At 37.2% G+C, this 27017-nt stretch overlaps 1 protein-coding gene across 4 annotated transcripts in view; it reads left to right on the forward strand.

Annotated features, from left to right (window-relative positions):
* SLIT2 (slit guidance ligand 2) overlaps positions 1 to 27017 on the forward strand; it is a 347903-nt gene that overhangs the window by 10123 nt on the left and 310763 nt on the right. For all 4 annotated transcript variants that reach the window (XM_032494701.1, XM_032494710.1, XM_006184694.3 and 1 more), the window contains exon 4: positions 7187 to 7258. In XM_032494701.1, the coding sequence (XP_032350592.1) occupies positions 7187 to 7258 (72 nt within the window). The remainder of the gene's footprint in view (positions 1 to 7186; positions 7259 to 27017) is intronic.

The raw sequence follows: 27017 nt of genomic DNA on the forward strand, positions 1-27017 counted from the left end.
AGGTGTTAAGATGTTCTTTTAAGACAGTGTTGCTCTAAATGCTGCAAGTTTTAGTATCTTTGGATTTCAGATTACAATTTTTCTACTTTGTCACTGGATACTCATTTTTGCTTGAAAACAAAAAAAAAAGTCTTGAAAATATTATTATAATGAAGTCATGCAAGGAATCTTGGAAAAGAAACCTGCTCACATTAGATATTTTAAAGTTTCTACCAAGTAGATAGGAAGACAATACTCAACTGTAATTTAAAAATGTCTTTACTATAGAGCCTAAGTGTGACTCCTGAAAGGAAATCTAAAAGGCACCTGTCTTTTTTGAAGGTGCTAAGTGAGTTCTCCCGGGGTGCACACAGCACACGTGAGCGTGTGACCCAGCCAGCGTGGGGCTGAGGAACTGTGGCACCCTAGAATTTTCGCTATAGGTCGCTACCCATGAGTCCAGGTAGAGATTGTGTTGTGGAACAGGTCTGAGGGAGGGCACCTCTTATCCCCTGTTCTTCAAGGAGGTACAGAATCCCTCTTCTGACCAATTCTGCAAGTTTATAGGCAACGCATCACACATTCTTTTTCTTAAAGTAAGAGTAACCTTATAGTGCTACTCTCCTTGGAAAGGAATGCAAGCTCATCTCAAACGAATTGTTCTCTGGCATCTTTACACCCAAGCTTAAAATCACTGCAGTTATTTTCTTGGGAAAGACTCCTTAAAGAACACATCAGAGGGGAGGGGATAGCTCAGTGGTAGAATGCGTGCTTAGCATGCATGAAGTCCTGGGTTCGATACCCAGTACCGCCATTTAAAAAAAAAAAAGTTAAAAAAAAATAAATAAAAATTAAAAAAACCACATCAGACTCAGTAAAGAGGCTCAGTATGTATGTTGCTTGAGCAAAATCATGCACCAAGATGATCAGGTGTGTGTCATAGACTGTGACATTTGTTAAGCATCAAATTATTCTTGCCTGTTGATAAGCAATATTGAACTATCTTGAATTACATTCACTGACTGCGGTCTTCGAGGGCTTTAATGCAAGTGCACTGTTAGAAGTTTAGCAGAACATTGAATCTATCTGAGGGGGTTTCTCATGCAGCAGTTTTTATGGGCCTTGAAGTTGAACGGTGGTGAGAAGGCCTCTTTGCTCTTTGTGGACCGTTTTGTAAATTCTGAAGCAGCAAGGCTGTTTATTTTTCCCACATCTGTTTTGGGCTCATCCTTTGTGACAGTGTTTGCTGGATGCTGTGTCCTTTATACCTCCCCTGAAATGAGTAGTTTAGTTTGCACTGTTACAATGTATTTGTGGAAGCGACGAATGTCAAATATTTTACATTGAGTTCAGTCTTTCATTCCTGTTGGATACCCTTCTGCTTGAATTATGCCTTTTAGACTGAATTTCACAACTTTACGTGGAATGAGAGACTTTTCTGCATGAACTGTATATATACATACATCGCTCTTGTCTGTTTTCAAAGCAATTTGTGTCTGCTGCACTGGAAGGAATATTGGTGAAAACGCTTTCAGAATGAAAGTTTGGGAATGATAGGGCTGATTTGGTTTTAATGCAGTTGGAACAGCGCTTTTAGATAACATTTACAAAAAAATTATTTGTCCTCCTGGCAGCGTCCGTCTGTCCTGGATGCAGGTGTTGCTCCAGCTCCTCTGCTGCTGTGCTCGGTCCTGGCAGGGAGCCCAGGGTGCAGAGAACCTAGACTCCCCTCTGTGGAGGCACCTTGTAATTTCATACGCTATTGCCTGGTGTCCTGTGCAACAGGGGTGGCCGCTAACTGGTTGTGCTGTTGATTTTGCTTTCTAAACAGATACAAACTCCTCTCCCCATTTTTAAAACCAGAGACATTAGGTAAGAGTGGCTTCAGAAAACCCTTGATTTCAGCTCCATTGTAATCTTGATCTTGATCAAATTGCTTTATCTTTTAAAACCTCAGTTTTATGACCATTAAAACAGAGATAACTATTATATATTATACCTCATAGTGGTGGTGCATGATTTAGTAAGGTCATGTACATAGCTTCACAAAACACTTGATGCAGAGTTGGCACTTAAAGAAGTATTATTATTATACTTTTCAGCGTCTCCTTTCCCGTTTTTCAGAAGCTGAGCTTAGGGATTATTTTCTCATCCTGGGCTAATGTGTCTGTAAGAAATCTGACTTTTAAATATCTATATTTAGCATGATTTTAATTCTCATTTTCTTCTTATAGTATGTAATCAATAGAAGAGATGTGAAGAGAGTACAAAACGTTCTCCAAAGTTTTTTCAGAGTATTTATCATAATCTCTCTGAATATACAGAGAAATAGCCAGAAATAAGGGGCATGAAGAGGAAGCAACATTTTTATTACTAAGTTTGTATTCCCTACCATGGAATACAAAGGGTAGAAATATAAAATTTATCTAGTGCTAGCTAAGTATTAAAAATTTGCTTTAAAAATGTTAGAATAAAACATTTTTAAAAGACAAGTGGAAATTTTCCTGAGAAGAAGGCATTTATGTATGAGAAACAGGAGATTGTAAAAGATAGACTTTTTAAGGGAGAATTTATCAAACCCTTGAAACAGACCAGGTGCGTTGTAAATACCTTACATTTACAATGACAGGTAAATACGAGACATACATTTTTTTTTACCACCTTTGGTAAAATTGTTTACATTTTATATTTTGGATTGGGGCAGAGGGTGCAAATATTAATTGAACTGAGGTGAAAGTTGAAACAATAACAGACTAACCTCTAGCAATGCGCAAGCCACAGGAGCAGCTGGCAGATAATAATTTGAAACAGTGCTTGTCAGTGATGCTCAGGCTGCCCTTCAAGTTGAGGTTGTTAAGGATCAGCATTTCAGAGGCCAGTGGCGTTTAGCGTGTGATACAGATCATTCACCCCACGGAAGGTCACACTCAAAAATAGCCCCTCCCACAGAGGAAACAGTTACTGGGATCTCTCACATCTTTGCCCTGAAAAAAAAAAAACCTCAGAGACACCCATTACACGCCTTTCTGAAACCATGAATTACCGTCCAGAGAATTCTCAATCAGCCCTGAGATCTTGTGGGCAGATTCCGTCTAGCTGGTGATGACACTGGGGCTGGATATCCCTGAATCTCTGTTATCTGTCCTTCAACACAACAGAGTATCCTTGCTGGGAACAATAAGTAACTGACACACCTTGTCTGCTTAAGGCAGCTAATTTATGTTGGTTCCTATAAATCCTCCTCTGAGATGCCCTTAATTCCCTATTTGCTTTTTTTGTGTTCTTGGACTATCGGATTTTAACTTCTTTAACACATTTACATCAAAGTTATTATGACACTCTCATCTTCAAGTCTCTAAGAAGTATTCTGTGGTATTAGAAGATGCTAGGTTACTTTTTCTGCAGCTCTGTTTAGAAATTGACATGCAGTTTAATAGTCTTTAACTTAATTCTGGATTTTTAAAAATCTTTAAAGATTTAATTTCTGGTCATTGTACAAGGAACTCTGCTTTAAATTATTCTCCTTCATTGCATATTTTGGAAGGGTTTCACTTTTTATTTTAATGTTTGTATTTCCATTTATTCTTAGTACTGATGGGAGAGGGAAGAGAAGAGCAGGAACCAAAGGTGTATCGATATTCTTTTAGAGGAAAAAAGTGCAGTCCTATTGTTTTCTATGCACGTTGCCACTCACCTATTACCTACCTTTTTTCGTGTGACACTACCTTGTCTTATACACATGGTTGGTTTAGACACATTAAAATCATGAATGATTTTCAGGAAATGATGAGTTACTTGAATTCTGAGAAAAATGTTTTATATGTATTTTCATTTTTCTCTCAACTTTAGGTACTTTAAATAGATCTTTAAAATAGTGAACTGACTAGAGAGCTAGTTTTTTCAAAAAAATAAAGCTTGGTATTTTATTTTCAGGTGATTCATTCATAGATATTTAAGAAGGGGGCTGTATAAAACTATGTTTTTCACCAAAAAAATATTGGAGAAAAGGAAAGTTCAGGATGACATTATTTTGAATTATTGTTCAGGAATGTTTAGACTGTCTCTCTTTGAAAGGAGTGATTCAGAGGGTATGTTCTGGAGTCCCCCCACCTGAATTTGAGTTCTGGCTCTGCTTTCTGTGAGGTGGGGGCCTCCCTCCAAAACAGAAGTCACCATAGCACCTACTTGTGGGGCTGAATGAATGGGGTGATTCATGTGAACCTCTCAGAACAGTGACCATCATGTAGTAGGCTTAATATATGTTAGCTGTTACTTTGGGAATGAATAAAGAACCACTGGGAATCTCAAAAAAAAAAAAAAAAAATTAAGGAAAGACAGGGCTTGCACCCTGTCTGAATTATCTACTTCCTTACAGTATTTGAGATGATACCAATGTGGACCCATTAGCAAGACATCTAGTAGCAGCAGTCACTCAGATAGCTGCACTTGTCTCAACATATTGACTCCTTCCAATTTCTAGATGGTGTTGAGAATAGCATGGCTGGGTGAGGCTGAAGGAAGGGAGAGGAAGCAGGTGCTGTAGAGGGCACAGGAAAGCAGGTTTGGTGGTGGGACTTAGGGTATCTGGAGAGTGGCTTGTAAAACCTAAGGCAGGTACCTTGAGAAGCATGCCCGGAGAAAGTTGGCCGAACATAACATGCGTACGCTAGGGTTTTCCTGAATTATATCGAAATGCGAAGAGCAGTTTGTTCTTATTCAGCATTTCCTAAGAACCTACTAAGTGCCAGGGAAGAAGGAAGGGAATGCATAGATGTGGTCTTTACACTTGAAGAGCTTACAACCTGCTGGGAAACAGACCAGTACAGGACTAAAAATAATCTGATAAATCAGATACTTCAGGCATATGGAGACACAGACAAGGGAGGAACTAACTTTATGCAGAAGAATCAGGGGAGTTACACAGAGGACCTAAGAAAGTACCATCTGGAGAAGAGAGAAGGCTCTATACAGAGTTCCATCTGCAGAGACTGGGACGTGCAGGACCATGCTGGTTTTGTCAGAACAGTCATGAACAATGTTTGTTAGTCTCGTGGTTTGGATCAGATCACGAACACACACCTCTGTCATTTCAAAAATTGGAATTGGCTCTTTGGACAATGGGGTGTCTTCCCTAGAAAAATTCTCATTCCCACAGTTGTGAATATTTGTAATCTATTTTATCAAGACACGAATATAACAAGGTCATAATTAAGTTATATTTTATTGAAATTGTATAATAGTAGATTCTGGAAGTACTCTTTCCTCAGGATCATGCCCAGCAAAGAAAAAAAGACTTCCGGTTTCACTTTAAATTTAACCTTGTTATATGCTTTATTTATGAAAATTAGTATAAGTGATAAGTCAGTCCACCCTTTCACTATTTTGAATAGTTAATTCTTCTTTATTGAGACATAGTTGAGGTATAATATATGCTTCAGGTGTATAGTATAGTGATTCACAATTTCTAAAGGTTATATTCCACTAATTACAAAGTATTAACTGTATTCCCTGAGTTGTACTATGTATCTTTGTAGCTTAGTTGTTTGTATCTTTTAATCCTCTATCCTATCTTTGGCCCTCTCCCCTACCCTCTCCCCACTGGTGAACCACTAGTTTGTTCTCTGTATCTGTGAGTCTGTTTCTTTTTTGTTATATTCACTATTTCGTTTTATGTTTAGATTCCATATGTAAGTGATATCATACAGTGTCTTTCTCCATCTGACTTATTCCATTTTACATACGACCCCCCTTTCACTATGAACTTTACCATTTTCCCTCTGATAGTCTCGGCATACGTTTTTATGAGCATGCATTTTATTAAGTGCTAAGAGTGTTTTAATAGATAACCAACTTCATAATAATATGCGTTATGTCACAGAAGAGGGTAAAGGTAACTATCCTTGCTCGTGACATTTTAGTGTTGGAAGAAGTTCTGAGGTTCACCTGATCCAACTTTTCACCTGCTGTGGGATTTCTTTTCATTACATCTGTTGCAGGGAGAAAAAGAATGCATTGCCTCTGCTTGAATGCATGTGGGATAAGGAATTGAGAGTTTCTTAAGGCTGATCATCCCATTTCATGATATCTTTTATACTTAGAAAGGTCATCCGTATGATCTACTTTCTTAAGAGTTACAATTCCTAGTGCCATTTCTGCCCTCTAGAGACTAAATAAGTGTAATTCTGCTCCCATCTGATGACCATTTAAATAACTCTAGGTTGATATGCCCTCTTTTCCTGTCCCATTAACAGTTATCTTTAAGATGAGAAACACCTCATTTCTTCAGCATGACATTAGCTTCGTACTCTCCTCTACAGTCATAGCAGCTTATAAATCATTAAAGTGTGCATTTTGCATCAACTTGTTATCATTGTATTTAAATTTGGGGAAAGTAGATAGACATTTATTTTTATTGGCATGCTGTTCAGTTGTGTATGTAAAATGAATGGGGTTGGGATATTAATGCATCAGGGCTAGGATTTGCCACTCTTTAGCAAATGTGCATTGTCCAAAAGAACTTAGTCACGTAGCACCAGGGCTTAAATTGAGTTAGACTTACAATCAAATTCTTTTCTAAAATATTTAAAACATCCCCCTATCAGTTAAACATTTAAAAAAAATACTTTAGCATTGTGCCATCACTGATAGTTATAACTCAGCCTTGATATTCAATTACCTGTGGATTGTGGTTTTCTTCTGATTTTGCCTACAGGGACAAATCATGCTGACACTTCCTCACACATTTTTTCTGCAACCAAATGAAAAGCTTTAAAAAAATGAAATTTCCATCTCCCCACGGTGCTTTGGCTGAAATTTAGGTCATTTGGGATAGCATATGAATTATTTTAGGGCACCATTTAATGGGTTGTTTCTGCTGTGTGTTGAACTTGCCTGCCCTCAACACCAGATTCTGAGTCCAGAAATCCTTTTTCATTGCATCTGTACTGGTTGACTGATGTTGCGCGGGGATGTGAGTTTAGAGTTCAGACCTCAGTAATCATCACCTGAGTAAGCATCACAGAAAATCGCTTTAAAGAGTCATGTAGCAAGAGGTGTAACCAACTTTTGATTTGTAATGCTTGAATTCTCTTGAATGTCATTTCATTCTTTCCTTAAATGCAGGATGAGGCATGACACTCCCCAATCACAGTCTCATTGTTGGGTACTTTCTATGTAACATACGCTTTGTTTTTGTTTTTCTCAAAAGGCGTTTAAACAGAAATCACCTTCAGCTGTTTCCTGAGTTGCTGTTTCTTGGAACTGCGAAGCTATACAGGCTGTAAGTAGACAGAAATAGTTATTGTTGCTTTGGGTAGTACCTTGCGTTTTATTGAATGTATTTTGGATCTGTTTCCTTGTGCTTTCCTGGAATCTATTCACCAGTAGATTAATGGATTAAAATTTTGCCTTTCTTTTTTTTGGAAATTTATGATTGGTTTCCCAGTGGTTCCAGTTCTTTTATTTGGTCAGCATTTACTGGTTCATGTCTATGTCATTGCGATTGTATTATTCTTTTTTTTTTGGTCCTGATGGGGAGATTGGCCTGACTTCTGTCTGGAAACTTTTAATTATGTTCTGAAGGGACAGATTGCCAGTGCACTTCCTCTTCAGAGGAAATTGGCAGTGTTTTCTTGTAAAGTTGGGCTTCTTAATGTCAGCTTTTTTGATATTGTTTCGGTACTCAAATAGTGTTTATTAGTCTGGAAGTATTATTACAAGGTATTTAAAGAGGGCTGTAAATTTCCTCTTAAATGTTCCTTTTAAAGCCAGAATTCGAAACTTTGCCATGTGAATGACTGCAATGGTTTCATATCAAATACGTCTTTGACTGTTAGCGGAAGTACTTCTTTGGAAGGATGTAATGTGAGTTTTAGGCAGATCGGTTTTTCCTCCCTGGAATGCTTGTTCATTGACCTAATGCACGAGAGTGAAAACACATTTTTGAAAGCTTTTAAAATTAGATCTTCAGCCATATGAATGATTTTGTGCAGATGGGAGATAAGCTACAAAGTGTTGGCAAAATAACTAGGTATGATTATTGATGTTCTTGGATGTTGTGAAGAGATCGTGGGGATACATAGAATAAATTGCTCAGTTGGCTCCCACCTGGATGGTGGGGAAGTTCCATATGGTCGTGCTTGTGGGGAAAGTGAGGAGATTGCAAAACCAAACTTGACTTTGTAGCCAAGGCATTGTAGCCTACTAGTTCAATATTGTTATCAGTTCCAGAAGCAGGAAGGCTCTCTTCCCAGAGCCCTCCCCCACATTGTGTCTCTGTTAGGATCTCTGTTAGGTCCTCCTAACACCTTAGCTCACTATAGGAAGAATTTATCCAGCAGGCAGAAGTGTAGCCAGCTACACACCAGGTCTTCTCTCTAGAGTCTGACTTTCGTGTTTCTCTAAGGATAGCCAGAGTCGCTTAGCAGAATTTCTCCTCTGCTTCATGTTTCCTGCTGGTTAATTGGCCCAATTTAAGTAAATTTAAAAGAATCCAATAAAGAAACCTTGAGACCACCTTTTTAACAAGAATTCTCTGAGGACTAGTTTTACCAAGGAAACTGGATATAGGCTATTATGAAGATTATATGTATGAATATAAATTGATACTTAGATTTAATTATTTGTGCTTAGTTTCCAAGAAGGGCTGCAGAGATGGCTTTCGTAGTATTCTGCTTTCTTTAACTTTTTTTTTGATTGAGGGGATTTTGAATCATTGACTTCAAACCTAGTATACAGTGAGTGCTGTTAAACTACTACTTTGCTAATAATGTGCATATGAAAACAATCTGAATCGTCTAGAAGATTGTTTTCTATGTAGCTGTGGAAATATAATTTAAATGGAATGGCTGTTTGTAACTAGAATTAAAATTATGAAGATGAAGAGGGGGAAAATGTAGGAAGTAATTTTAATACTATCTCTGAGAAACTAGAATGTTTAATTATTTATTTATTTTTTTTGCCTAGAAGTACTTGTATTAATTTTCATAGGAGAATTCAGGTGGTATAATCTAGTGCAGAATCCCCTCTTAGCAAAGTATATTCTGTTTAATATTTTTCCCCCATTGACAATATCATATACTGGACCAAGGGATTGTCCTTTATGTTTTGTTATGTTTTTAAAACTTAATGAAGTTGCTGTATGAAAGAAGACTTGAAATCCTTCAGTGAATTTAAAGAAACAGAACCTATAAAACTATAAGGCAACATTTTCTAGTTAATTAAAAGCATGTCAAAAATGGGAAAAGAATTATTCAGAATATTCAGAAAAGAATTGTTCAGAATTGTGATGTGCCTGTTTGGCGCAAAGGATTTTCCCTGGGGACTAATGGAAGATTCAGTTTTGTTTCTGATGTGGAATTAGTTGTGAGAGAGACTCGAATGCTTTGATTTTCCTAAGGTTAGAGCTTGATGGCTTGATGTTTAATACTGTTTGGAACTTGACACCTTGACACAGGCATTGGATACACATAGAACCATAGATGCGTAATTTTTTTCTGCACCAGCAATCAGGAATCTTCTCTGGAGCTGAAGCACTGTAGTCTCACCTGAATTAGATTTTGCGGATTGTTAGAAATGATCTTTCTCTTGCGAGGATAAGTTATAAGCTACATGTGACTAGTTTTTTTTTTTTTTTTTTTTTTATGATGGTGATTACTAATTGAATTAAACAGCCCCCCTTAAGAGTCTTTAATAAACAAAGGGCCAAAAGCTTGGGAAGCTGACTGCCAGGCTAGTGTAATTTTCAAGAGGAAGGATGCAAGTTCACATTTTTTTCATATGATACAGGTGCCTAGTAGCTAACCCGAAACAAATGTTCTAACAGATGGAAAAATATGCACAAATCTACATACGAAAATGTCCTCTAAAATGTTCATTTAAAAATGAATGTTTCTTTCACAAGAAGGGTAAGGGACGGGACAAAGGAAACAGAATTTTGGACAAAAAACATGGACAATATGTTGTGATGGGGAAGATTTGACTGGTTGTTGTATATGCACATTAAGTGATCTACAGTTGCCCTGCTGCATAATTTGGTAGAGCCATACACATCTAGAATTCATGAAAGAAATGAATTTAGAATTTATTTTCTCTTCATATAAATTATTGCATACTTCTCATTAGTATCTCTCTTTTCCTAACTTATTTTACATCTTACCCTTACTTAATACCATTTTTTCCTGATATTTTTTCCAACGAGAAGGTTTCCTTATTTTAATATATAGTTCATACACTGATGTTTGATTTTTATCATTGTTTGCCTAGATTAAATCTAGTCTGATCCACTGGACGTTATACAGAATTTCTTTGTGCTTTTGTAATGAATAATCACCATTTGACTCTTGGCTGAAAATGAGATGCCAGGTGAGGAGGCACACATACTTTTTTTTTTTAAACTCTAAATGCATTATGGAAGAAAAAGAGGGTACACTGTATATGAATTATGATTGGACATGGTTGATTGCTGCTAGCGGCCAAATACGCTTTTCCTTTGCTGTCTGCTCCAATTTCTCTTTGGACGGGTTGAGAGAGCACTACATGTTCAGGTCAAGATGTTTGCTCAGAAATAGTAGTACGGTTGCAGCTGTGTTTGTTGGAGCAGGAGACTAGTTTAAATAGCATTACCATTTATCCAGTCCATTAACAGAAGTCTGTAAAATAACACCAACTCTGCATAAACTGCAGGACAGTGTAGTAAAATTACAAGCACTGTTGACAGATGGAAAGTGTAAGTAAAGAAAAAAGTGAAGGGCCATAGGTTGGAGGTTAAAATAGACAGCACAAAAGTTTTCTTAACTTACGCAGACACCCCATCCTCCCCCTTTGCTCCACCTGGTTGCATTTTTATTATCAGTTTAAGAGTGGAAAACAGGATTTTTCAGAGCAATTAGGAGCTGGTTAACTGACAGAAATTTCAGTGACTTTTGAAATCGTTGATTATGATTGAAATTCATGAGCGGCATAAACAAACCTTCCTGGAAAGTGTAACCTCGAAGGTGACTTACCCGTGAGTGATTCACACTTTTTAGCTGAAGTTTGCAGCTACTCATCCGGGCTCATTAGAGAGGAATTTCATTGGCAGTACTGTGGTTAAGCATTTGGTTATAAATATTTGTTTTGTGGTTTTCAGTGTATTTCTTTGAGTAGTAGTATATTTACCCAGACTTCTAACATAAGCTTAAGTAGCCAGACCACGATGTAAAACTTCGTTTTTCACTTATGTCTTCTGAAACAAAACAAAACCAACAAACAAAAATAAATACATGGGTCCCAGAGATTCAATTTCTTTACTTCTTTGAATTAAAACTATTTCTGGTTAACAAGTGACATTTATTACTCCCCAGTGAGCTTTGGAGCCACTAAATTATCTTACATTATAAGTAGCATTTTTAAAGCCAAGGAGTCTTTTTATGGCCTAGTAACTCCTTACCTGACGCAAATAGATTTTGAGCACTTAATTCAATTGGTCAGGTCACAATTCATTTGTTATCACATAGGATCTCAGATTCTCCAAATTGTTTTTGATAATAGTTATTAAGATTCTTTAAGAGGAAAACTTAGTTTTTCTTCTATTAAGGTAAAAATTAATTTGCGAAACTTAACAAATATACAATGAAGCTGTGCGTGTTTCCCTTTCTCATAGAAGGAGACTTAGTTTTTTATTCTGTTTTTTAATAGTTATAAGAGTAATGCATGCTTATATTAAGAAGATTTAGACAATTCAGAAAATTAGAAAAGTGGGTGGATAAATTTCGCATTGTCTCACCACCCAGATACAACCACTAGAATACTTGTCAATGACTAGTAACGTGGTTTTCTTTTTCTATAATTATGTTTATAAACGCTGGTGAACATGTATTAAAAAAACATTTTTTAATATCCCCAGGGTTTAGTATAAGGCTTGACCTTTAGAAAGCTCTCAGTAAGTGTTTGATCTATTGCATTAAATCTCTGTCAGGTTCAGGGTTTGTAACTTGAATGGGCAAATAGTAACAATGGGAAGGCATTATGAATAATGGACAGCCAAATTAAATTTAAAGAATACCTTGGCTAATTAAATGTTCAGTCCCTTTAGGTTTTCGAAACATGGAAGGTAGACACAGCAAAATCAAAATGTTTCATTTTTCACCTAAGCAAAATAAATAGACTTTCATTTAGTACAATACTAGACTTATGTGAGACTCCCCCCCATCCCGACCCCAGTTCTCTGATGCCAGTTTAGTCTCAGAATTCTTGTATTCAAGGATAAAAGCAGAATACGACCGTGGTGCCTGTGTCAGAATTCCTCCTGAATTAATTTCTGCCAGCTCTGATTAAAGTGTGGGCTCCTAGAGGTGTCAGGTGCGTAGTTCCCTGCTTCATTTCACTCTTGGCCTGTTTGGCCCCTGCCACAATAAATCCGACAGTGGTAGCACAGGAATTGCAGGTTACAGTTGCCACGGTTACCGTTGTCCCGCCAGATCGACATCATTACTCATCTAGTGAGCTGCCGCAGATCTCTGTGGCTGAGGCTGCCGGAGAGCTTCAGGTGCAGAGGAGAGAAGTGCTTCCGAGGTGGGGTGTCTGTCTATGCTATCATCCCATGCAGGGGTCCACTGTTTGTACTGTTAATGCTGATAACTTGCTAAGGGGAACAGATTGACTCTTTATCTTTGAAAACAAAGAACCAGTATGAAAGATAACACTTAGGAAAGTGTTAACTGTCAGGGATTAAAACACCAAGTCCCTAATGATTTATTAAGTAATTTATTAATTACTTATTATTTTTGGCCCCAACGGATTCTCTTCTTGCCACTTAAAAAACAGATACATGAGGAACGTTGAAAGAAATTACTGTTATGTAACCAAAGGTTTGTTTTTAAGTAGGTTTTTAAGACTTGATAGACTGATATCTGGACCATTTCAGAGTAGCCATTATGACTTGCCATAAAAAAAGAAAATGGCAAGCCATTTGACAGGACTTATTTTGATTTTGTTTAAAAATCAACATGCAGTCCTATGATTGAGAAGTTATAAATGCCACAAAGATTAAGATTGTATTTGAGATTTTTGCCAGGCCTCCTGTGGATGGTTTTTATTTTAAAGGGCTTACTAATAGAAGACTTGTTGCTGGAGAAAGTCAGACATTGGTAGGTTTCTGCTGTTGCCAACCCACCAGTAGACTCTCTGAGTGTGAAACCCACAACATAGTTTGTGGCATAGGGAAGTCAAGTGCAGGAAGGGCTTTCCCACTCATGTTGAAATGGTTGCTTTCCAAGATGTAAATGTTCCTACCTCGACCGAGTCCCCATGGTTTGCCGACTTGAATTTGGTGAACACCATGGTAGATGCTGGGGAGAAAAGCCATTATGGTATGTGGCCCCACACAATATGTGGCATTTGTGGACTTCAGCCATTGCTAACATCTGGCTTGGAATATGTAATAAAGCCTACCGAGTTCATTAAGAATGATTGTGTTTTTCAAAAGATGAATTTAAATATTCAAAAGATGAATTTAAATATATGGTTTTCATGTCAAAAAAGTATTGTTGAATACACATCATCAGAGAGTATCTTAAAATTTGACTGTAAATCGTAAAATTGCCACTGTAATCTTGATATAACCTGGTGACTGAACTTTATATAAATAATTATTCTAGGAATAAGTGTCCATAGGGCGTTAGTTTTATTTAACTAATTTTAATGTAGTTATATTATGTTTTAAGACACTGAAATCAAGTAATGTCATGAGGGGTGGCGTGAAATGCTAGTCATTAAATGCCTACTCAGATGGTAGTGGCTTTGCTTTCTTTGTAAATCAGTGGACCCTGTGGAGCCAAGTTTCCTCATCTGTAAAATGGGAATGGTATTTACCTCCTGGGAATATTTTAAGTCATAATACAGATTCTGTATTTGAAAGAACATTGTTAACTTTCAAGTCTGAGAGAAATGATACTTAACAGGATTATCCTCCTCTCATTGCAAAATAGTACGACATAACAACCACACGTGTGTCCTTGCAAGTTGCTCCCAGTCAGCAGATCTCCCGGCCCTCTTTCATGTCTCTCTTGTATTTATTCTTGGCATAAAAACACATACATAAGTGTAACCACATTAATTTTTTAACACTGCAAATTAACATAGAATGTGCATTTGCACAATTTCATTTCTCGTTACGTGGCAACACAGGATACCTTAAGGCCAGAATGTTCTTAATGAGATCTCTTACCCTCTCCCAGTTGGTGATTCATATAATTTAAAAATTCTTATATAAAATGAATTAAGGATAGAAAAATAGACTGTGACTCAGGAAACTGTTAGTTCACATATTAAATAGTTGTTTTAATGTTGTGTTGTCCTGAATAACAAAATGAAGGCAGAATACAAGTGAGCTGGAAAATGCTGAGTAAACTCCTTAAGCTGTTCTGAAATTTACCCAGAACATTTATATGTATTGCTAAAGAACGCTTTTATCACTAATTAAAATTTCTGTTTTAAAACAATGTAAGATAATTAGTCCATCGAACTTGTAATATGCAAATATGATTTGACCTGTGGAACAGTCTGTCATCTTTACATACGCTGCATGTATGATTTTCAGGGCATTTTTAGACTACACATTTCGTCAGAGTGCGGTTCACGTTGCAGCCCATTTAAGACTTTGAATTTAAACAATATTTGATAATGAAATAGATTAGAGCCAGAAGTTATTTTTGTTTTGCTGTCATCATAACTCCAATACTTTTTACACATACATAAGCTTTGCAGTCAGATGAATGTGGTGTATGTCCTTTTCATTACCTGTTACCCACAAGCAAGTTAATTGCAATCATGAAATTATTTATAGAGTTAACCTTAAAACATTTGATAAATTGATATAAGAAACTTGGGACAAGAGTTTAAAAAAAAAACAAAACTATGGAGAAAGTCACAAAGGAGAGTAAAAAGCCCATCTTTGGCGGATACTTGGGGTCTAGGGCACAACACGGCTGTGTGAAACGTTATTAAGAGAACATCTGTGCCTCTTGAAATGTCCCCCAAGTGAATGTGTACAGCGAAGTATGGTGACTTGATTTAAGTGTTTAAAAAAAAAAAAAGCTTAAAGAAAAGAGAAATAAATAAGTCTGGACACAGAATGGGAAAAGATAGCTTTGCCCCATCACGATAGGTTTCTTCTTCTAGTGAAAGATTAAAGCTTGAAGTATGTGAATAGCTGAGAACAGCACAGAGAAAGGTTGATTGCTTCCCCTCCAACAGTTCCAATTGATTGAAAAAAGCCTAATTTAAAGTTCTGTTTGTTCTATGTCTTAAACCATCAGAATTCTCTTTTAGGACCTGAGGAATGCTCCAGAGGAAAAGAATCCAAGGATAAAAAGTCATTGCAAGCCAACAATTGTTCCTAATCCTCACAAAATGCTGGAGAAATTAAATTTATTCTTTATTGCTCAAAGTGTTACCTAGGTCACTGGGCGATGGGAAAATTGGACTGGAAGTCGAGTAGGCGCAAGCTTTGTTTTGTGTCTAGATGTTTAACCTTAGACACCACAAGGCATCTTAGAGTGTTGTGGGAACTTGGTTCAGAGTGTTAACACGGAGACTTTTATTACCCTGGATTTATAATAGGCTGTGCTGTCAGAAGATGAAAATGTTGTGTTTACTTTTCAGTGTTAAATGATCATTTAATTAACACCTAAGGAAAAAAAAAGTTGTGAAATTCTTAGCAGCTTTTATTGTTGGTTTCCTGGGAGGTTTTAATATCCAAGTTTCATTGAGATTTCTTTTTGTTAGTAAAGACACAAAAGACATTATAAACTTTTTAAGGAAGACAAACAGTTTAACCTTGACCTCTTTTCCCCTAAAATATTAATTTAAATTACATTTTGAATCTGGTGTGCTAGATTAGTATCTTAAAAATATGTCTTAATTGAACACTTTATTTTTGTGTAAATGTTTAGCATTTAAGTATTATTTAATTTACATCCTAAACTTCCTGCTGTAAAACATTTGAAGTTGCCAGTTAGTTTACCTTCAGTTTATAAAATATTTACAATACTGTTGATATGCATTTTACATCTTTAAACTACCACTGTAGTTACATTGTTTTAAGAATCGGGGTCAAAATAGGCAACCATTGTCAAACACATTCTGTGGAAAAATAGGTACGTTGTTACTCTATTATCATCATCATTTAATTAGAGATCATTACTATCATATGATGAAGGAGATTTATATATGGACAATAGGAACAGTGATGCCATTAATATGAAAATTCAAATTCACTTCATTAGTTACTAAAAAAGATTTGATGCTATCAGCTTATTTGATGCTATCACTTATTCTTGATCTTTTATAAAAACATTTACCTAAAAAAGAATGGTCTTGAGACAGATTGATAGCATTTGTAAAATATAATCTGCACTGTCAGTGGCAGCTGCTCAATCAGTAACACTTTCTTTTTCTAAAAGTATTGTTAAAATGTTTATCTGTTACTCCTCTCATTTTATCTAGATATGTAACTTCATATTCAAACATGTGAAACATTAAAACTACCTATGAAGTTACTTGCTGTTAAAGTAAAATCTTTAACTTTTCCAGAAATGAATACAGCATTATAATGTAGTTTTTCTAAGTACATTATTTTTATTCATATTGAAAGTAAAAATGTTTATCCCCTTTTTTTAAGTTTAAATTCAAATGCCTCAGGATAAAACCTACTTTCTGTATTATTCATGGTAAAAGAGTGCAAGGAGGATTGAATGTTATTAAAATCTCTTAATAGAAAGCCTTGCTTTGAACCAAGAAATCTATTCTCGTTCACAAAATACTGCTGAGCATTACATAGGCACTTTGTACAATGTTATATACTCTCTCTACTTCTATCAAGTTTCAGCATTTCTCTAAAACCTTTTTCTTTTTTTTTTTTTTTTAACCCACATTGAGTTTTTTGCTTCTCAAAGCTGTTTCTCTGTCCAGAGCTTAGTAACAAAAACCCACAAGTAGGAATATTCCTTTAAATGTTATCTCCTATACATAAATATCCACCTTTTGATAGAGGTAGTTACAAGACACAAAATGCTCAGAAGTTAAAAGGTATGAAAGAAAAATAGAGAAAAGGAGGAGTGACAGTATCTGGTGACTTAACATACTGGGTAGCTAATCTACATGATATAGTTCATTACACCAACTGAAATTCCAAGCCAGCCAGGTGTTGTATGTGTGTGTGTGTGTGTGTGTGTGTATGTGTTTGGTTGGAGATGAGGATATTGAGAACTACAGAAACATACATACTTTGTGAATGTTCAGAATGTTTGAAGAGTAAATATTTAAGAAAATTAAAGGAAATTTCACTTAACATAGATAAATATGTTGCTCTTAAACTAAGAAAGCCAATGATATGCTTGCTCTTATACTGAGAAAGTCAGTGTTAACATTTTATGCATTAATTATTTGGAATTTCTAACTAGAAACCAAAGAGGAAGATTTCAGGGTTTATTTTAGATAAAGTCTTCAGGTTTGCCTCTTAAAAAATAGGAATAACTTTTCTAAATACAAATAATCATATTGTAACAAGTATATTTGATAGTTATTCTATTGAAACCTTTGCTTATAAGGACATTGGGAGATGTGATATCTAGATATACTTTAGGCCACTTTGCAGGGATTAGGTAGTTAAAATTAACTTCCCTTTTGCATAAAACTCCTTTGCCTGGTTTTCAATACCCACTGCAATCTAGTTGTCTGCATTAGCACTTTAACTGGAGTCCAGGCAAGGAGATTATCCTGTTAGTGACTGGAAATTCCTAGCACATTTCTGGACTCCATCCTTGCTTCCAATTTAGAGTAGCACAATTTACTGTCCTCATGTAAGTCTCACCTCCTCCACCAACCCTTTCTCAACTGCTTTTGTTACCTCCCAATGATCATTCATTCTAATGCAGTGGCTCTGACTACAGACAGCTGACTCAGACTGCTGGGTTTGAGTCACTTAATGGGTAAACTTGTGAATGTCGCTCAATCACCTGCCCTGTGCCCGCAGGTTTTCCCTCATGTGAAACGAGGGTGATAGTGGAACTTACTCCATGGAGGTGTTGTGTAAATTATTCACTAAATGAACACGAGTTAGTAGGATACTTGACAGTTGTAAGTGCTAAGTGGTTTTTTTGTTTTTAGTTTTTGGTTTTTATTATTTAAACTACCACAATTATTATCTATCTCCTACAATGTGCTGTTAAGTATCATTTTCTATTCATAATGTGTGTTAACTTTGCCAAGACTCCTGTCTGACATTTGTCTTTGTTTTACATATAGCATCTAGCCTAGTGCTAGATGGTTAAGAAATACTTTCCAACTGAATTCTTAATGGAAATTAAGCTTGAAAAAGACACTACCAGTAGGTTGAATTTGGGATGAAATATATGTAATGTGGATCAGAAGTCAGAAGACATACTAGTTATGTTCCTAACTCTGCTGGTCACTAGCTACAGATGCTAAGCAAAGGTATTTGATCTCTTTGTAAAGACCAGTTTCTTTGCTTATAAAAGTATGTAGGAGTTCAGATAAGAGAGGGGCAAGAATTTAGCATAATGCCTCCTGGTCTCTGGGGACTGCTCAAACATAACTGAGGGAAGGAGAGGAAACGAAACATATCGAAGATTTGCTCTAGTTCTTTTTAAAAAATTTATGGGGAACTCTTCACAGGACTTAGCAAGAATTAGAATGGTGGAATTATTCATGGTAATAATAAATCAGACGCTTAGATTGTAGGTGAATGATTTTGAGATTGTTCTCTTTCCTATTAGCAGTTTTGAAAATAAAGGCAGTTTCTGTATTACATAAATACAGCCTGCTTACATTTTGCATGGCTTTGCTATTAAATGTAAATTGTTTGAAGGTTTAGGTTACAACAACAACAAAAGAGATTGATGGAGATTTGATGGTTATGCTGTATTAAGTGGTTATCCTGATGCTCGATAATCCTTCAATATGGGATACGTGGTGTATAATTGAAATAGTTTCAATAATCACCTGCTTCTCAAACATCACTAATAGTAGCATGAAGAAATGAGTTAAAAACCAAACAAGACAAAGCAAGGGAGAATAATGGAGTTGGTTTTGATAACAGTGCAGGTTTTTATGTTCATATTTGCGTTACCATCTTTTGATTTTAACAGGGTTGCTGGCAGGAGCCTTCATTTTCTGTTTTTCACCCCACCAAATGCAGTGTGCACCTTGGACAGTTAATTTTCCTGACCTCTTGAGAATAGAACGTATAGAACCTGAGTACCCCGAAGGCAACTGAACTCTGGAGTCTGTTTCTGAAAGGCAGGCTCCCTCTCAGAACTGGTGCGGTTTTCCTTCCCTCTCTTTAAAGGGAATGAATTCCATACCTAATGAGTAGTTTCAGGGAAAGTTGTTAATCAGGTACTCTAAGTGACCACCCTGGATTCTTCTCTTATTACAGAGGAACGTGAGGGAATGAGAAAGCAACATAGTTACATCTGATAAAAGGAAATACCTTTTTTCCTCTCCCCACCCACCGTGTAATCCTCTGGAATTTAGTTGATGCGCGGGAAACTACTACAGCAAACAGTATGTTTGAAAAAGCTGAGTTGGATGAACAAGAGTAACACTTGTAGCTGCAATAATTACATTAAAAATCACAAAGTCTATCGATCATTGTATTTCAGGGCAAGAGTTTTCACCTGAGGGGGGTCTGGAAAGAACTTTAATTAAATTCATGTTAATTTTACAAGGAAGTGTTTATATAGTGGGCAGCCCCACTATTATCAACATTATTTTTTTGGTTTTTTTCTGAGTTATCAGATATCATGTTGTTGCCTGAGATGAGATACGAGCCCAAAATCAGATGAAGAACTTGAACTAAATATGACAGAGGGACAAAAAAGAACTATAAATATAACAGAATGTTATTGAAATGAACAAATATTATTTTTCAACCCTTTCCCATTCAAAAAAACATACACTAAAGAGAGAAGATTTAGAACAGCAATAATAGGGCCCAGATACTGCTTTATTGTCTGAATTAAGTGATCTGGTTGAATAACACTATTAAAGTATAGAAAATGTTTTGCTCAAGGTTTAGTTATTTCCAAATACATGTTATATCCACATCATCACTGTGTATTGCGAGGTTCTTACTTTCATTGTATTTTTATAAGATGATCCAGGTTTAGATTCTGTAAATACAGCTCTTCTCCCCAGTCCTCAAGCACATGCTATTTTAGTACCTTGTATTCGTTGCTATGTTGATCATTCTATATGTATTACATTTCAAAGCAGTGATTCCTAACGTGTGCTCTCTAGTGAGCCGTATTCTGTGGTCAAATGTGTTAGGAAATAATGAAAGTCGTATCCCCTGTGGTGACTGTGCTGGACACTTGTGTGTTAATCTCCAGGGCATCGTGCAATAAAGAAATCTGTTTCACTTAAAAAATTTGCTTCTCAAAGTTATTTGACTATCCAGGCCCCCCTTTTTCCTACTTCCCCTACTAACACCAATTAATCTCATAGTAAGAGCAGTCTTTAGCTGTCCCCCCAAAATAACTACTTTTCCTTAATTCTGATTGAGATTTTTTTTTAAATAAAAACTATTTTAGATATGGGTGGTCCAAGTTTAATATTGTTTTTCTTGTACCAATATGGTCAGGTAAACAACTCTTTATAGTTCATTGGCCTGATAAATTTGGTTTTTGTTTTTTAAGCCCATCTTTGAAAGCAAACTTGGCATTCTTTTGTTAACTCTAGGAATAGAGAAGTTTAGATCCTTATGTAAGAATCTTGTTACCTTAGCATTGTTATTTGCTTATATGTATGTGCGTGGTATGTGAAATCATTTATTATATGTACACACACACACACACACACGCAGATACCAGCGCTAAGGTACTGAAAATTCTACGGAAAGATACACATTTCTCTCTCACACACAGCACCACTCAGCTCTATTTTAATGGCTGAGAACACTTCATCCCTTAACGCTTTCTCCCTTCTCCACTTCTGTCATTGTAACACCTGAAGCCTGATGTTTACAGCATTCTTTAGCAACACAGGGATGTCTGCATCCTCTCAGGTGGGTGTGAACTTGCAGGAGTCTTTCTCACTCCACGGAGAGTGTTGAAGCCAAAAGTGCTTGATGTACTATTTCTAGATGGTTAAAGGACTTTGAAATCAACGTAGAGTTTCATAGGTTCAGTATTTTTAACCAGAACCCATGTCTGCAGGACTAAATGACAAAATAACTTAGATATGATGGGTTAGAGACAGGAAAAAAAAAAAAAAAACCAAACTAATATTAAAATCTTCTAAGATAACGTTTCATATATGTGATAGGTGCTTCTCCACAGAATACTTAGACTGATCATTACTGGAAACTGTGGTCTCTTCTGTTAGTTCCCCCAGCATGTTGCTTTCTGCCAATTCCTATTTATATTAAATATCCTGGGAAAATACATCAAAGAAAACATCAGTTTATGGCTAAAACAGAACTACTTCAAAGCCTGATGAAATGGGCTTAATAGAAATAATTACTTCAAATTATCCAATTTTTATAAACACATTCTTTAGATTTCACTAAAAGCATAAAAATAATCCATTTTGTCATAGTTTGGGTTCCATGGGTACCCCCACCCTCTCTTCCCACTTCCCTGTTTTCTTTCTCTCTTTATGCTCTGTCACCATCTATCATATTGTGTGTTTTACTTATCAGATTATCTGTCCCTCCCATGTGAAATGCAGGTTTCATGAAGGCAGAGCACTGTAGTCGTTGCACAAGAAATACTGGTTGAGTGAATGACTATCATTGTAACAGGCTGACAAGATTTGAATCCAAGCTTCCTAACTGTAGCTTGGAGCCCATCACTTAACTTCTCCACCTCAATGGTCTCTTCTTTAAGGTGGAGATAATCGGAGCATCTGTGTCACAGAGTCATTGAGAGGATTAGAAGATGTCATGCGTCTGCCACAGAGTTCCACTGATGTTAAATGTTTTTCATAAATCAAACAATCCTTGAATGGGTTGAGGAAAAATAACCAAATGCTTACCACCATCCATTCAAATCATTTGCTGTTGCTTTGTGGTCTTTTCGGAGCCACCCCCTCTCCCGACCCCCTGTACTAGAATAAGGAAGCCACATTTTACAAGCTGCTTGCTCTTTCCTTCTTTTTCCTACACGTTTCCTGGGTTCCCCATTTTCATGGCGTTCTCTGTCTTCCCAGTGCTGCTTCTGGGATGTCGGAATCCCACCCTGGCTTTGCTGTTAAACAGAACCTGCTTTACTTCCTGTCTGCAGAGGCTGCTGCCCTTCAGAGGATGCCACCATCTCGTCTGAGTAGAGGGGTCCCTTCCTTCGTGTGGCTGTGCAATGCCAAACTATAGATACCTGCTCATATGTAGATGTTTTCACTTACTTTTTAACTTGATTAATCTATGCACTTCTGGACTGGGGACTAAAGATGTTTGACTAAGTCTAGTATATTACAGAAATAGTGTAATTTTTATATTATGCTTGCTAGTTTATTGACAGAATCCCTTCCCGAGGTTGTACACCCCTTGAGGGTCTGGGCCCTTTTATCTCTGTTCACCATAGAGCAGTATTCACATGCAGTGGACACTCAATAATTTGTAAGCTGAAATAAAAGTGCAGGAAGTACAAAGTATCCACAGTCGTCTTTCATGACAAATGAGCTCCAGAAGGCATTTGAAGCTGTAACTTTTTGATATCTTTCCATTTGTTCTCCCTTGATAGTGTTTAAGTTAGAGTAGCAATTAGTAAACTTGTTCGGTGTATCTTATCTCTTGTAGCAGTAAAAGATAGGTGGCTTTTTATAGGTGGCTTTTTGTACCACTTTTGTCACTGTGATATTGCGTGTCAATTCTGTTTATGAAAGCCTAAATAAAAGGCTATTCCACAACATCTTTGATAGTATGTATAAATTCCTAGTATTTTTTACACATTTGTATGTGTGTGATTTTGTTTAAGTTGCAAAGAAAGCAATAGTGCTACAAAATTACAGCAAAATTGAAATTGCTAAAATAATAGAACACCATCCAGGCAGCTAGTCCCATGGTCGCTAAGGCACAGCTTACACATTGAGCGTGCGTCCACAGTTCTTTGCCATTCTAGAGCATGTACTTCTGACATTTTTATTAGGCTTCTGTGTTTGGTCACTGTATTAAATCCAGCAATTTATTCCTTTCCACTTAAATTGTCTTCCCTGTACAGGGGGTGGAGAGGAATTCACAGCGGCTGCACATAAAAGGCCATTATCTTATCTTAGCAAATCCAGCCCTACAGAGACAGTGAATCATGACAGCTCAGCTGGGAGGCTGGGAAGGGAAATGTATCAAGGAGGGCCAGAGAGTGAGCGTGAGTCAGTGATGAGGCCGGCGGCTGGGGTGCTGGTGAGCCCAGCAGCGGCGGCAAAGGTTAGCATGCCTCTGCCGATCCAGGCCTGGTAGACCGTTTAGCCGACAGACTGAAGTTTGCACCCAGGGAGTGTGCTCTGCCTATAATCTTGATTTACTTGTAGCTTTTACAAACTACTCAGGAGACCTTACTACACTGTTATGTTTCTCCCCCAGATCAAAGCACCTTTTTTTCTTTTTCTTTTTTTCCCATGGGATAAGTGTACTGATGTTTCGTGTGTATGCCTGGAGGCAGGGTGGCAAACAACTCTAGAAACTTTGGCACTTTCCTGTAATACACCCTTCATTCCAGGAAGAGAAGTTCTGATTGGAGGATGTGGTGATGAGGGTGGAAGTGTTGAGGCCCGCTCTGTAGCTCTCATGGACAAGCGCATGACCCACGAGCTCTACCAGTAGGTTTATTCGTATTAATAGTTACTCGTTTGATCTCAGCAATATGAAGGAGAACCACATTGCTGATGAGGAAACTGAGACCCAAAGAGATGATGTAATTTGTCCAAGTGGCAGGCTGGCATTTGACTACAGTGCAGTTGTTCCTTATGACATGTATTAACTGGACTGGGGTCAAGAGTTTCTTTTAATTAGGTAAAAATACTATAAAAGGCATGATCTTGATAATCTGTTTTAAATCTCACATTGTCTGATGCAGTGTTAATTGCATAGGTGCTTATTGGGAACTTGTCACCCTCTGTCCCCACCTCTCCCATCACTTATCTAAACTTGAAGCTAGGTGTCCTCTTGACTCATTTCCTCTTCCTTTATCCTCATTGTCAAGTTCTGTTGATTCTGCCTCCCAACAACCACACCCATCCATCTTCTCTCCTTTCCCTCTCTTTAGTTTACTTCCTCATCAGGGTCCCCTGCTTCAGGATTTCTTCCTCCACACCATCCTCTCTCTCCCCAAAGGCCAGAGGCTCTTCTTAAAACTCCAGCTAGGATTATGTCCTTACCCTGGTCAAAAATCAGTTGGTCTGTTAACACAGCAGTTTCGATTTAGCAAAACATTTTTCCCGTTACATTCAAAGGAACTCAGATAAATACATATCACTGCCTCACTTTTATAGATGAAATAACTGTAGCCTAAAGTAGTTAACTGAATTACTAGCCCACTGTAATAATGCTAGTAAATAATAGAACTGTTATTTTTCTCTAAACCTTCACTAACCCTGGGGTCTGTAGTCTAAACTCCTTCCATGGCCGTCAAGTGTCCTCATTGGTCCCAACTTATCATTCTTATTCCCTGATTTATTATTTTTTAAATTATACCTTGTACTTAAAAGGTTACACATGTTAAGTCAGCTGCTCAAAGTCAGCCTGTGGACTTTGGCTTCCAGTATTTCTTCTGACTTCTTCACCAGGAAAATTTCTCTTCACTCTCCAAGACCCAGCTCATGCCTCCTCTACCATGAAGACCTCCTTGATTTCCTCCAGGACAATGTGACACCCCTCCCCACCGCAACTCAATGTTTCAGCCAAACAGCGCTCTCCATTTAGATGCCACAGCAGCCTCACACAGGTCATTCCTCTTCCTTCTCCTTTACTGCCTGACAGAATATCTCTCATGCCCTCTTTTGCTAACAGTATGCCTTATGCCTCAAGAGGCTGTTACAGCAGAAGTCGTATTTATCTTGCAAACCTTAGGTCCCAGCCCATAGTTGGGACTGCTTTGGTGACTAAACGAGCTTATGTGAAGACTGTTTATAATGAATTCAAATGAATTCTTCTCTGAGGCTTTTTTTGGAGAGCCTAATCTGAGCCTGCTCCCTGCGCGGCCCTGCCTTGCTGTCTTTCTTAGGCCCCTGTTAGTTTTATGTAACAGTTGCCTTTTATCACAGAGTGTTTGTTCCTCCTCCTCTCTCCTTCTAGAACCCAAGCATCAGATGGTAGGTTCTAAGTCTTTTTGATTTTCATGCCTCCCAAAGCACCTCTCAAATCACTGAGCACATAGCAGGAGCTTGATAAATGCTTATTAAATAAATTTAATAAAGACTTGACATTCTTTTCCTGCAAGTCACATTTCGATCATCGAAACAGTAAACTTCTGTCGGAAAAAAATATTTTAAAAAGTCACTATCATTGTATCTGATTTGTAAACAGTTCATACTTGACAGAACCAGAGCATGTTTATACGTGTAGATCGCCAAGTCCACGCCCAGGTAAACAAGCCTTGCATTTCATCATGTTTATTATGGGAACATAGTGTTGTTAGTTTATTTTAGAATTTATGTGAAATAGATAACAAGGTCCTACTGTATAGCACAGGGAGCCCTATTCAATACCTTATAATAGCCTATAATGAAAAAGAACATGAGAAGGAATATATATGTGTATAACAGAATCACTATGCTGTTTGCCAGAAATCAATATGACATTGTAAACCGACTATACTTCAATTAAAAAATAATAATAATAAATAAATAAATAAACGGCATGTGAGTCAGTGTGCTGTGGTAGAGAGAGCCAAGATTTTTGTGGGCAGACAGGATGGGGTTCAAACTCCAGTTCAGTAGGGCGCTGGGTGGGAAACACTCCCCGACCCGCTTTCTTACTTGCTAAGTGAATATAATATACTACGTGTGTTACTGGGTTGCTGTGAAGATTGAGTTTGTGGTGTCAGCAAAGTGCTTACCCTTAGTACCTTCTCAATAAGTATCCGGAGTTATTAGAGATGCTGACACTTCACTGAATTCTTGTGTTCTGCACACGTGCTCAAAAATTAGAGTATTTCACTTCATTTTCTGAAATGCCAGGATGAGGCTCTCTACCCAGGATAGTATATCGTGTCAGCCAGGTTATTGTGGATGCTTTTGGAAAAACTCTTCAATTTTAAAGTCTTGTTTAATTTCTCAATAAGACAAACTATTTACGTATAGAAAATAGGTGGTTACTGTTAATAGATTCGTTGTGTTTTCAGTTGCAAACAACTGACACTTGTCTGAATCTGGCATCAATAGTAAGAAAACTTATGATTGCACAGAGCAAGACGTTCAGAGGTAGTTTTCATTCCTTTCTCTCTCTTCATTTTTCCATCCTCAAGGGCAGCTTCTCCTAAGGCTTTGCTCCTGGGCTCAAAAGGGCCATCACTTTGGGTTTGGATGGGAATCCCACTGGTTCATATGTAATGGGAGAAAGAGGAAAAAAGGAGAGAGTAAGGAAGAAAAGAAAGGACAGAAGAGACATCTCTCCAGCACAGCCCAGTGGATTCTAAATCCCTTCCTTTGATCGACTGAAACAATTTAGGTTTCAACTTCAGACCAAGAGTTGCCAAAGAAATGACACATAGTGATTGGCTTAAACTAGTTAAGATACCCCTCCAGACTTTCGGATGGATGGGTAAGTGAATCAGATTAGGATGCTGTTAGGAAGGAGGAAGGGGTGGTGACAGATGTGAGGAAATAACCCTCAGTGTCCACTGTAATCAAGCACTTAAGTTTAAATTTTTCATTTTTTTGTACTGCGGGAATTTTGGAAAAGTTACTATTACAGCAACTTCTAATTTAGGTGCAAAGAACTGAACCTCTTACCTTTGTTGATTTCTTTGGGCTTTATTTTCACCCATAGGGCGAATAAAACCCACCTTTCAGGTTTTCAAGATGATTAAAAGTAAAATCTGTGT

Source organism: Camelus ferus, chromosome 2 (assembly GCF_009834535.1).
Source record: "Camelus ferus isolate YT-003-E chromosome 2, BCGSAC_Cfer_1.0, whole genome shotgun sequence".
Lineage (NCBI taxonomy): Eukaryota > Metazoa > Chordata > Mammalia > Artiodactyla > Camelidae > Camelus > Camelus ferus.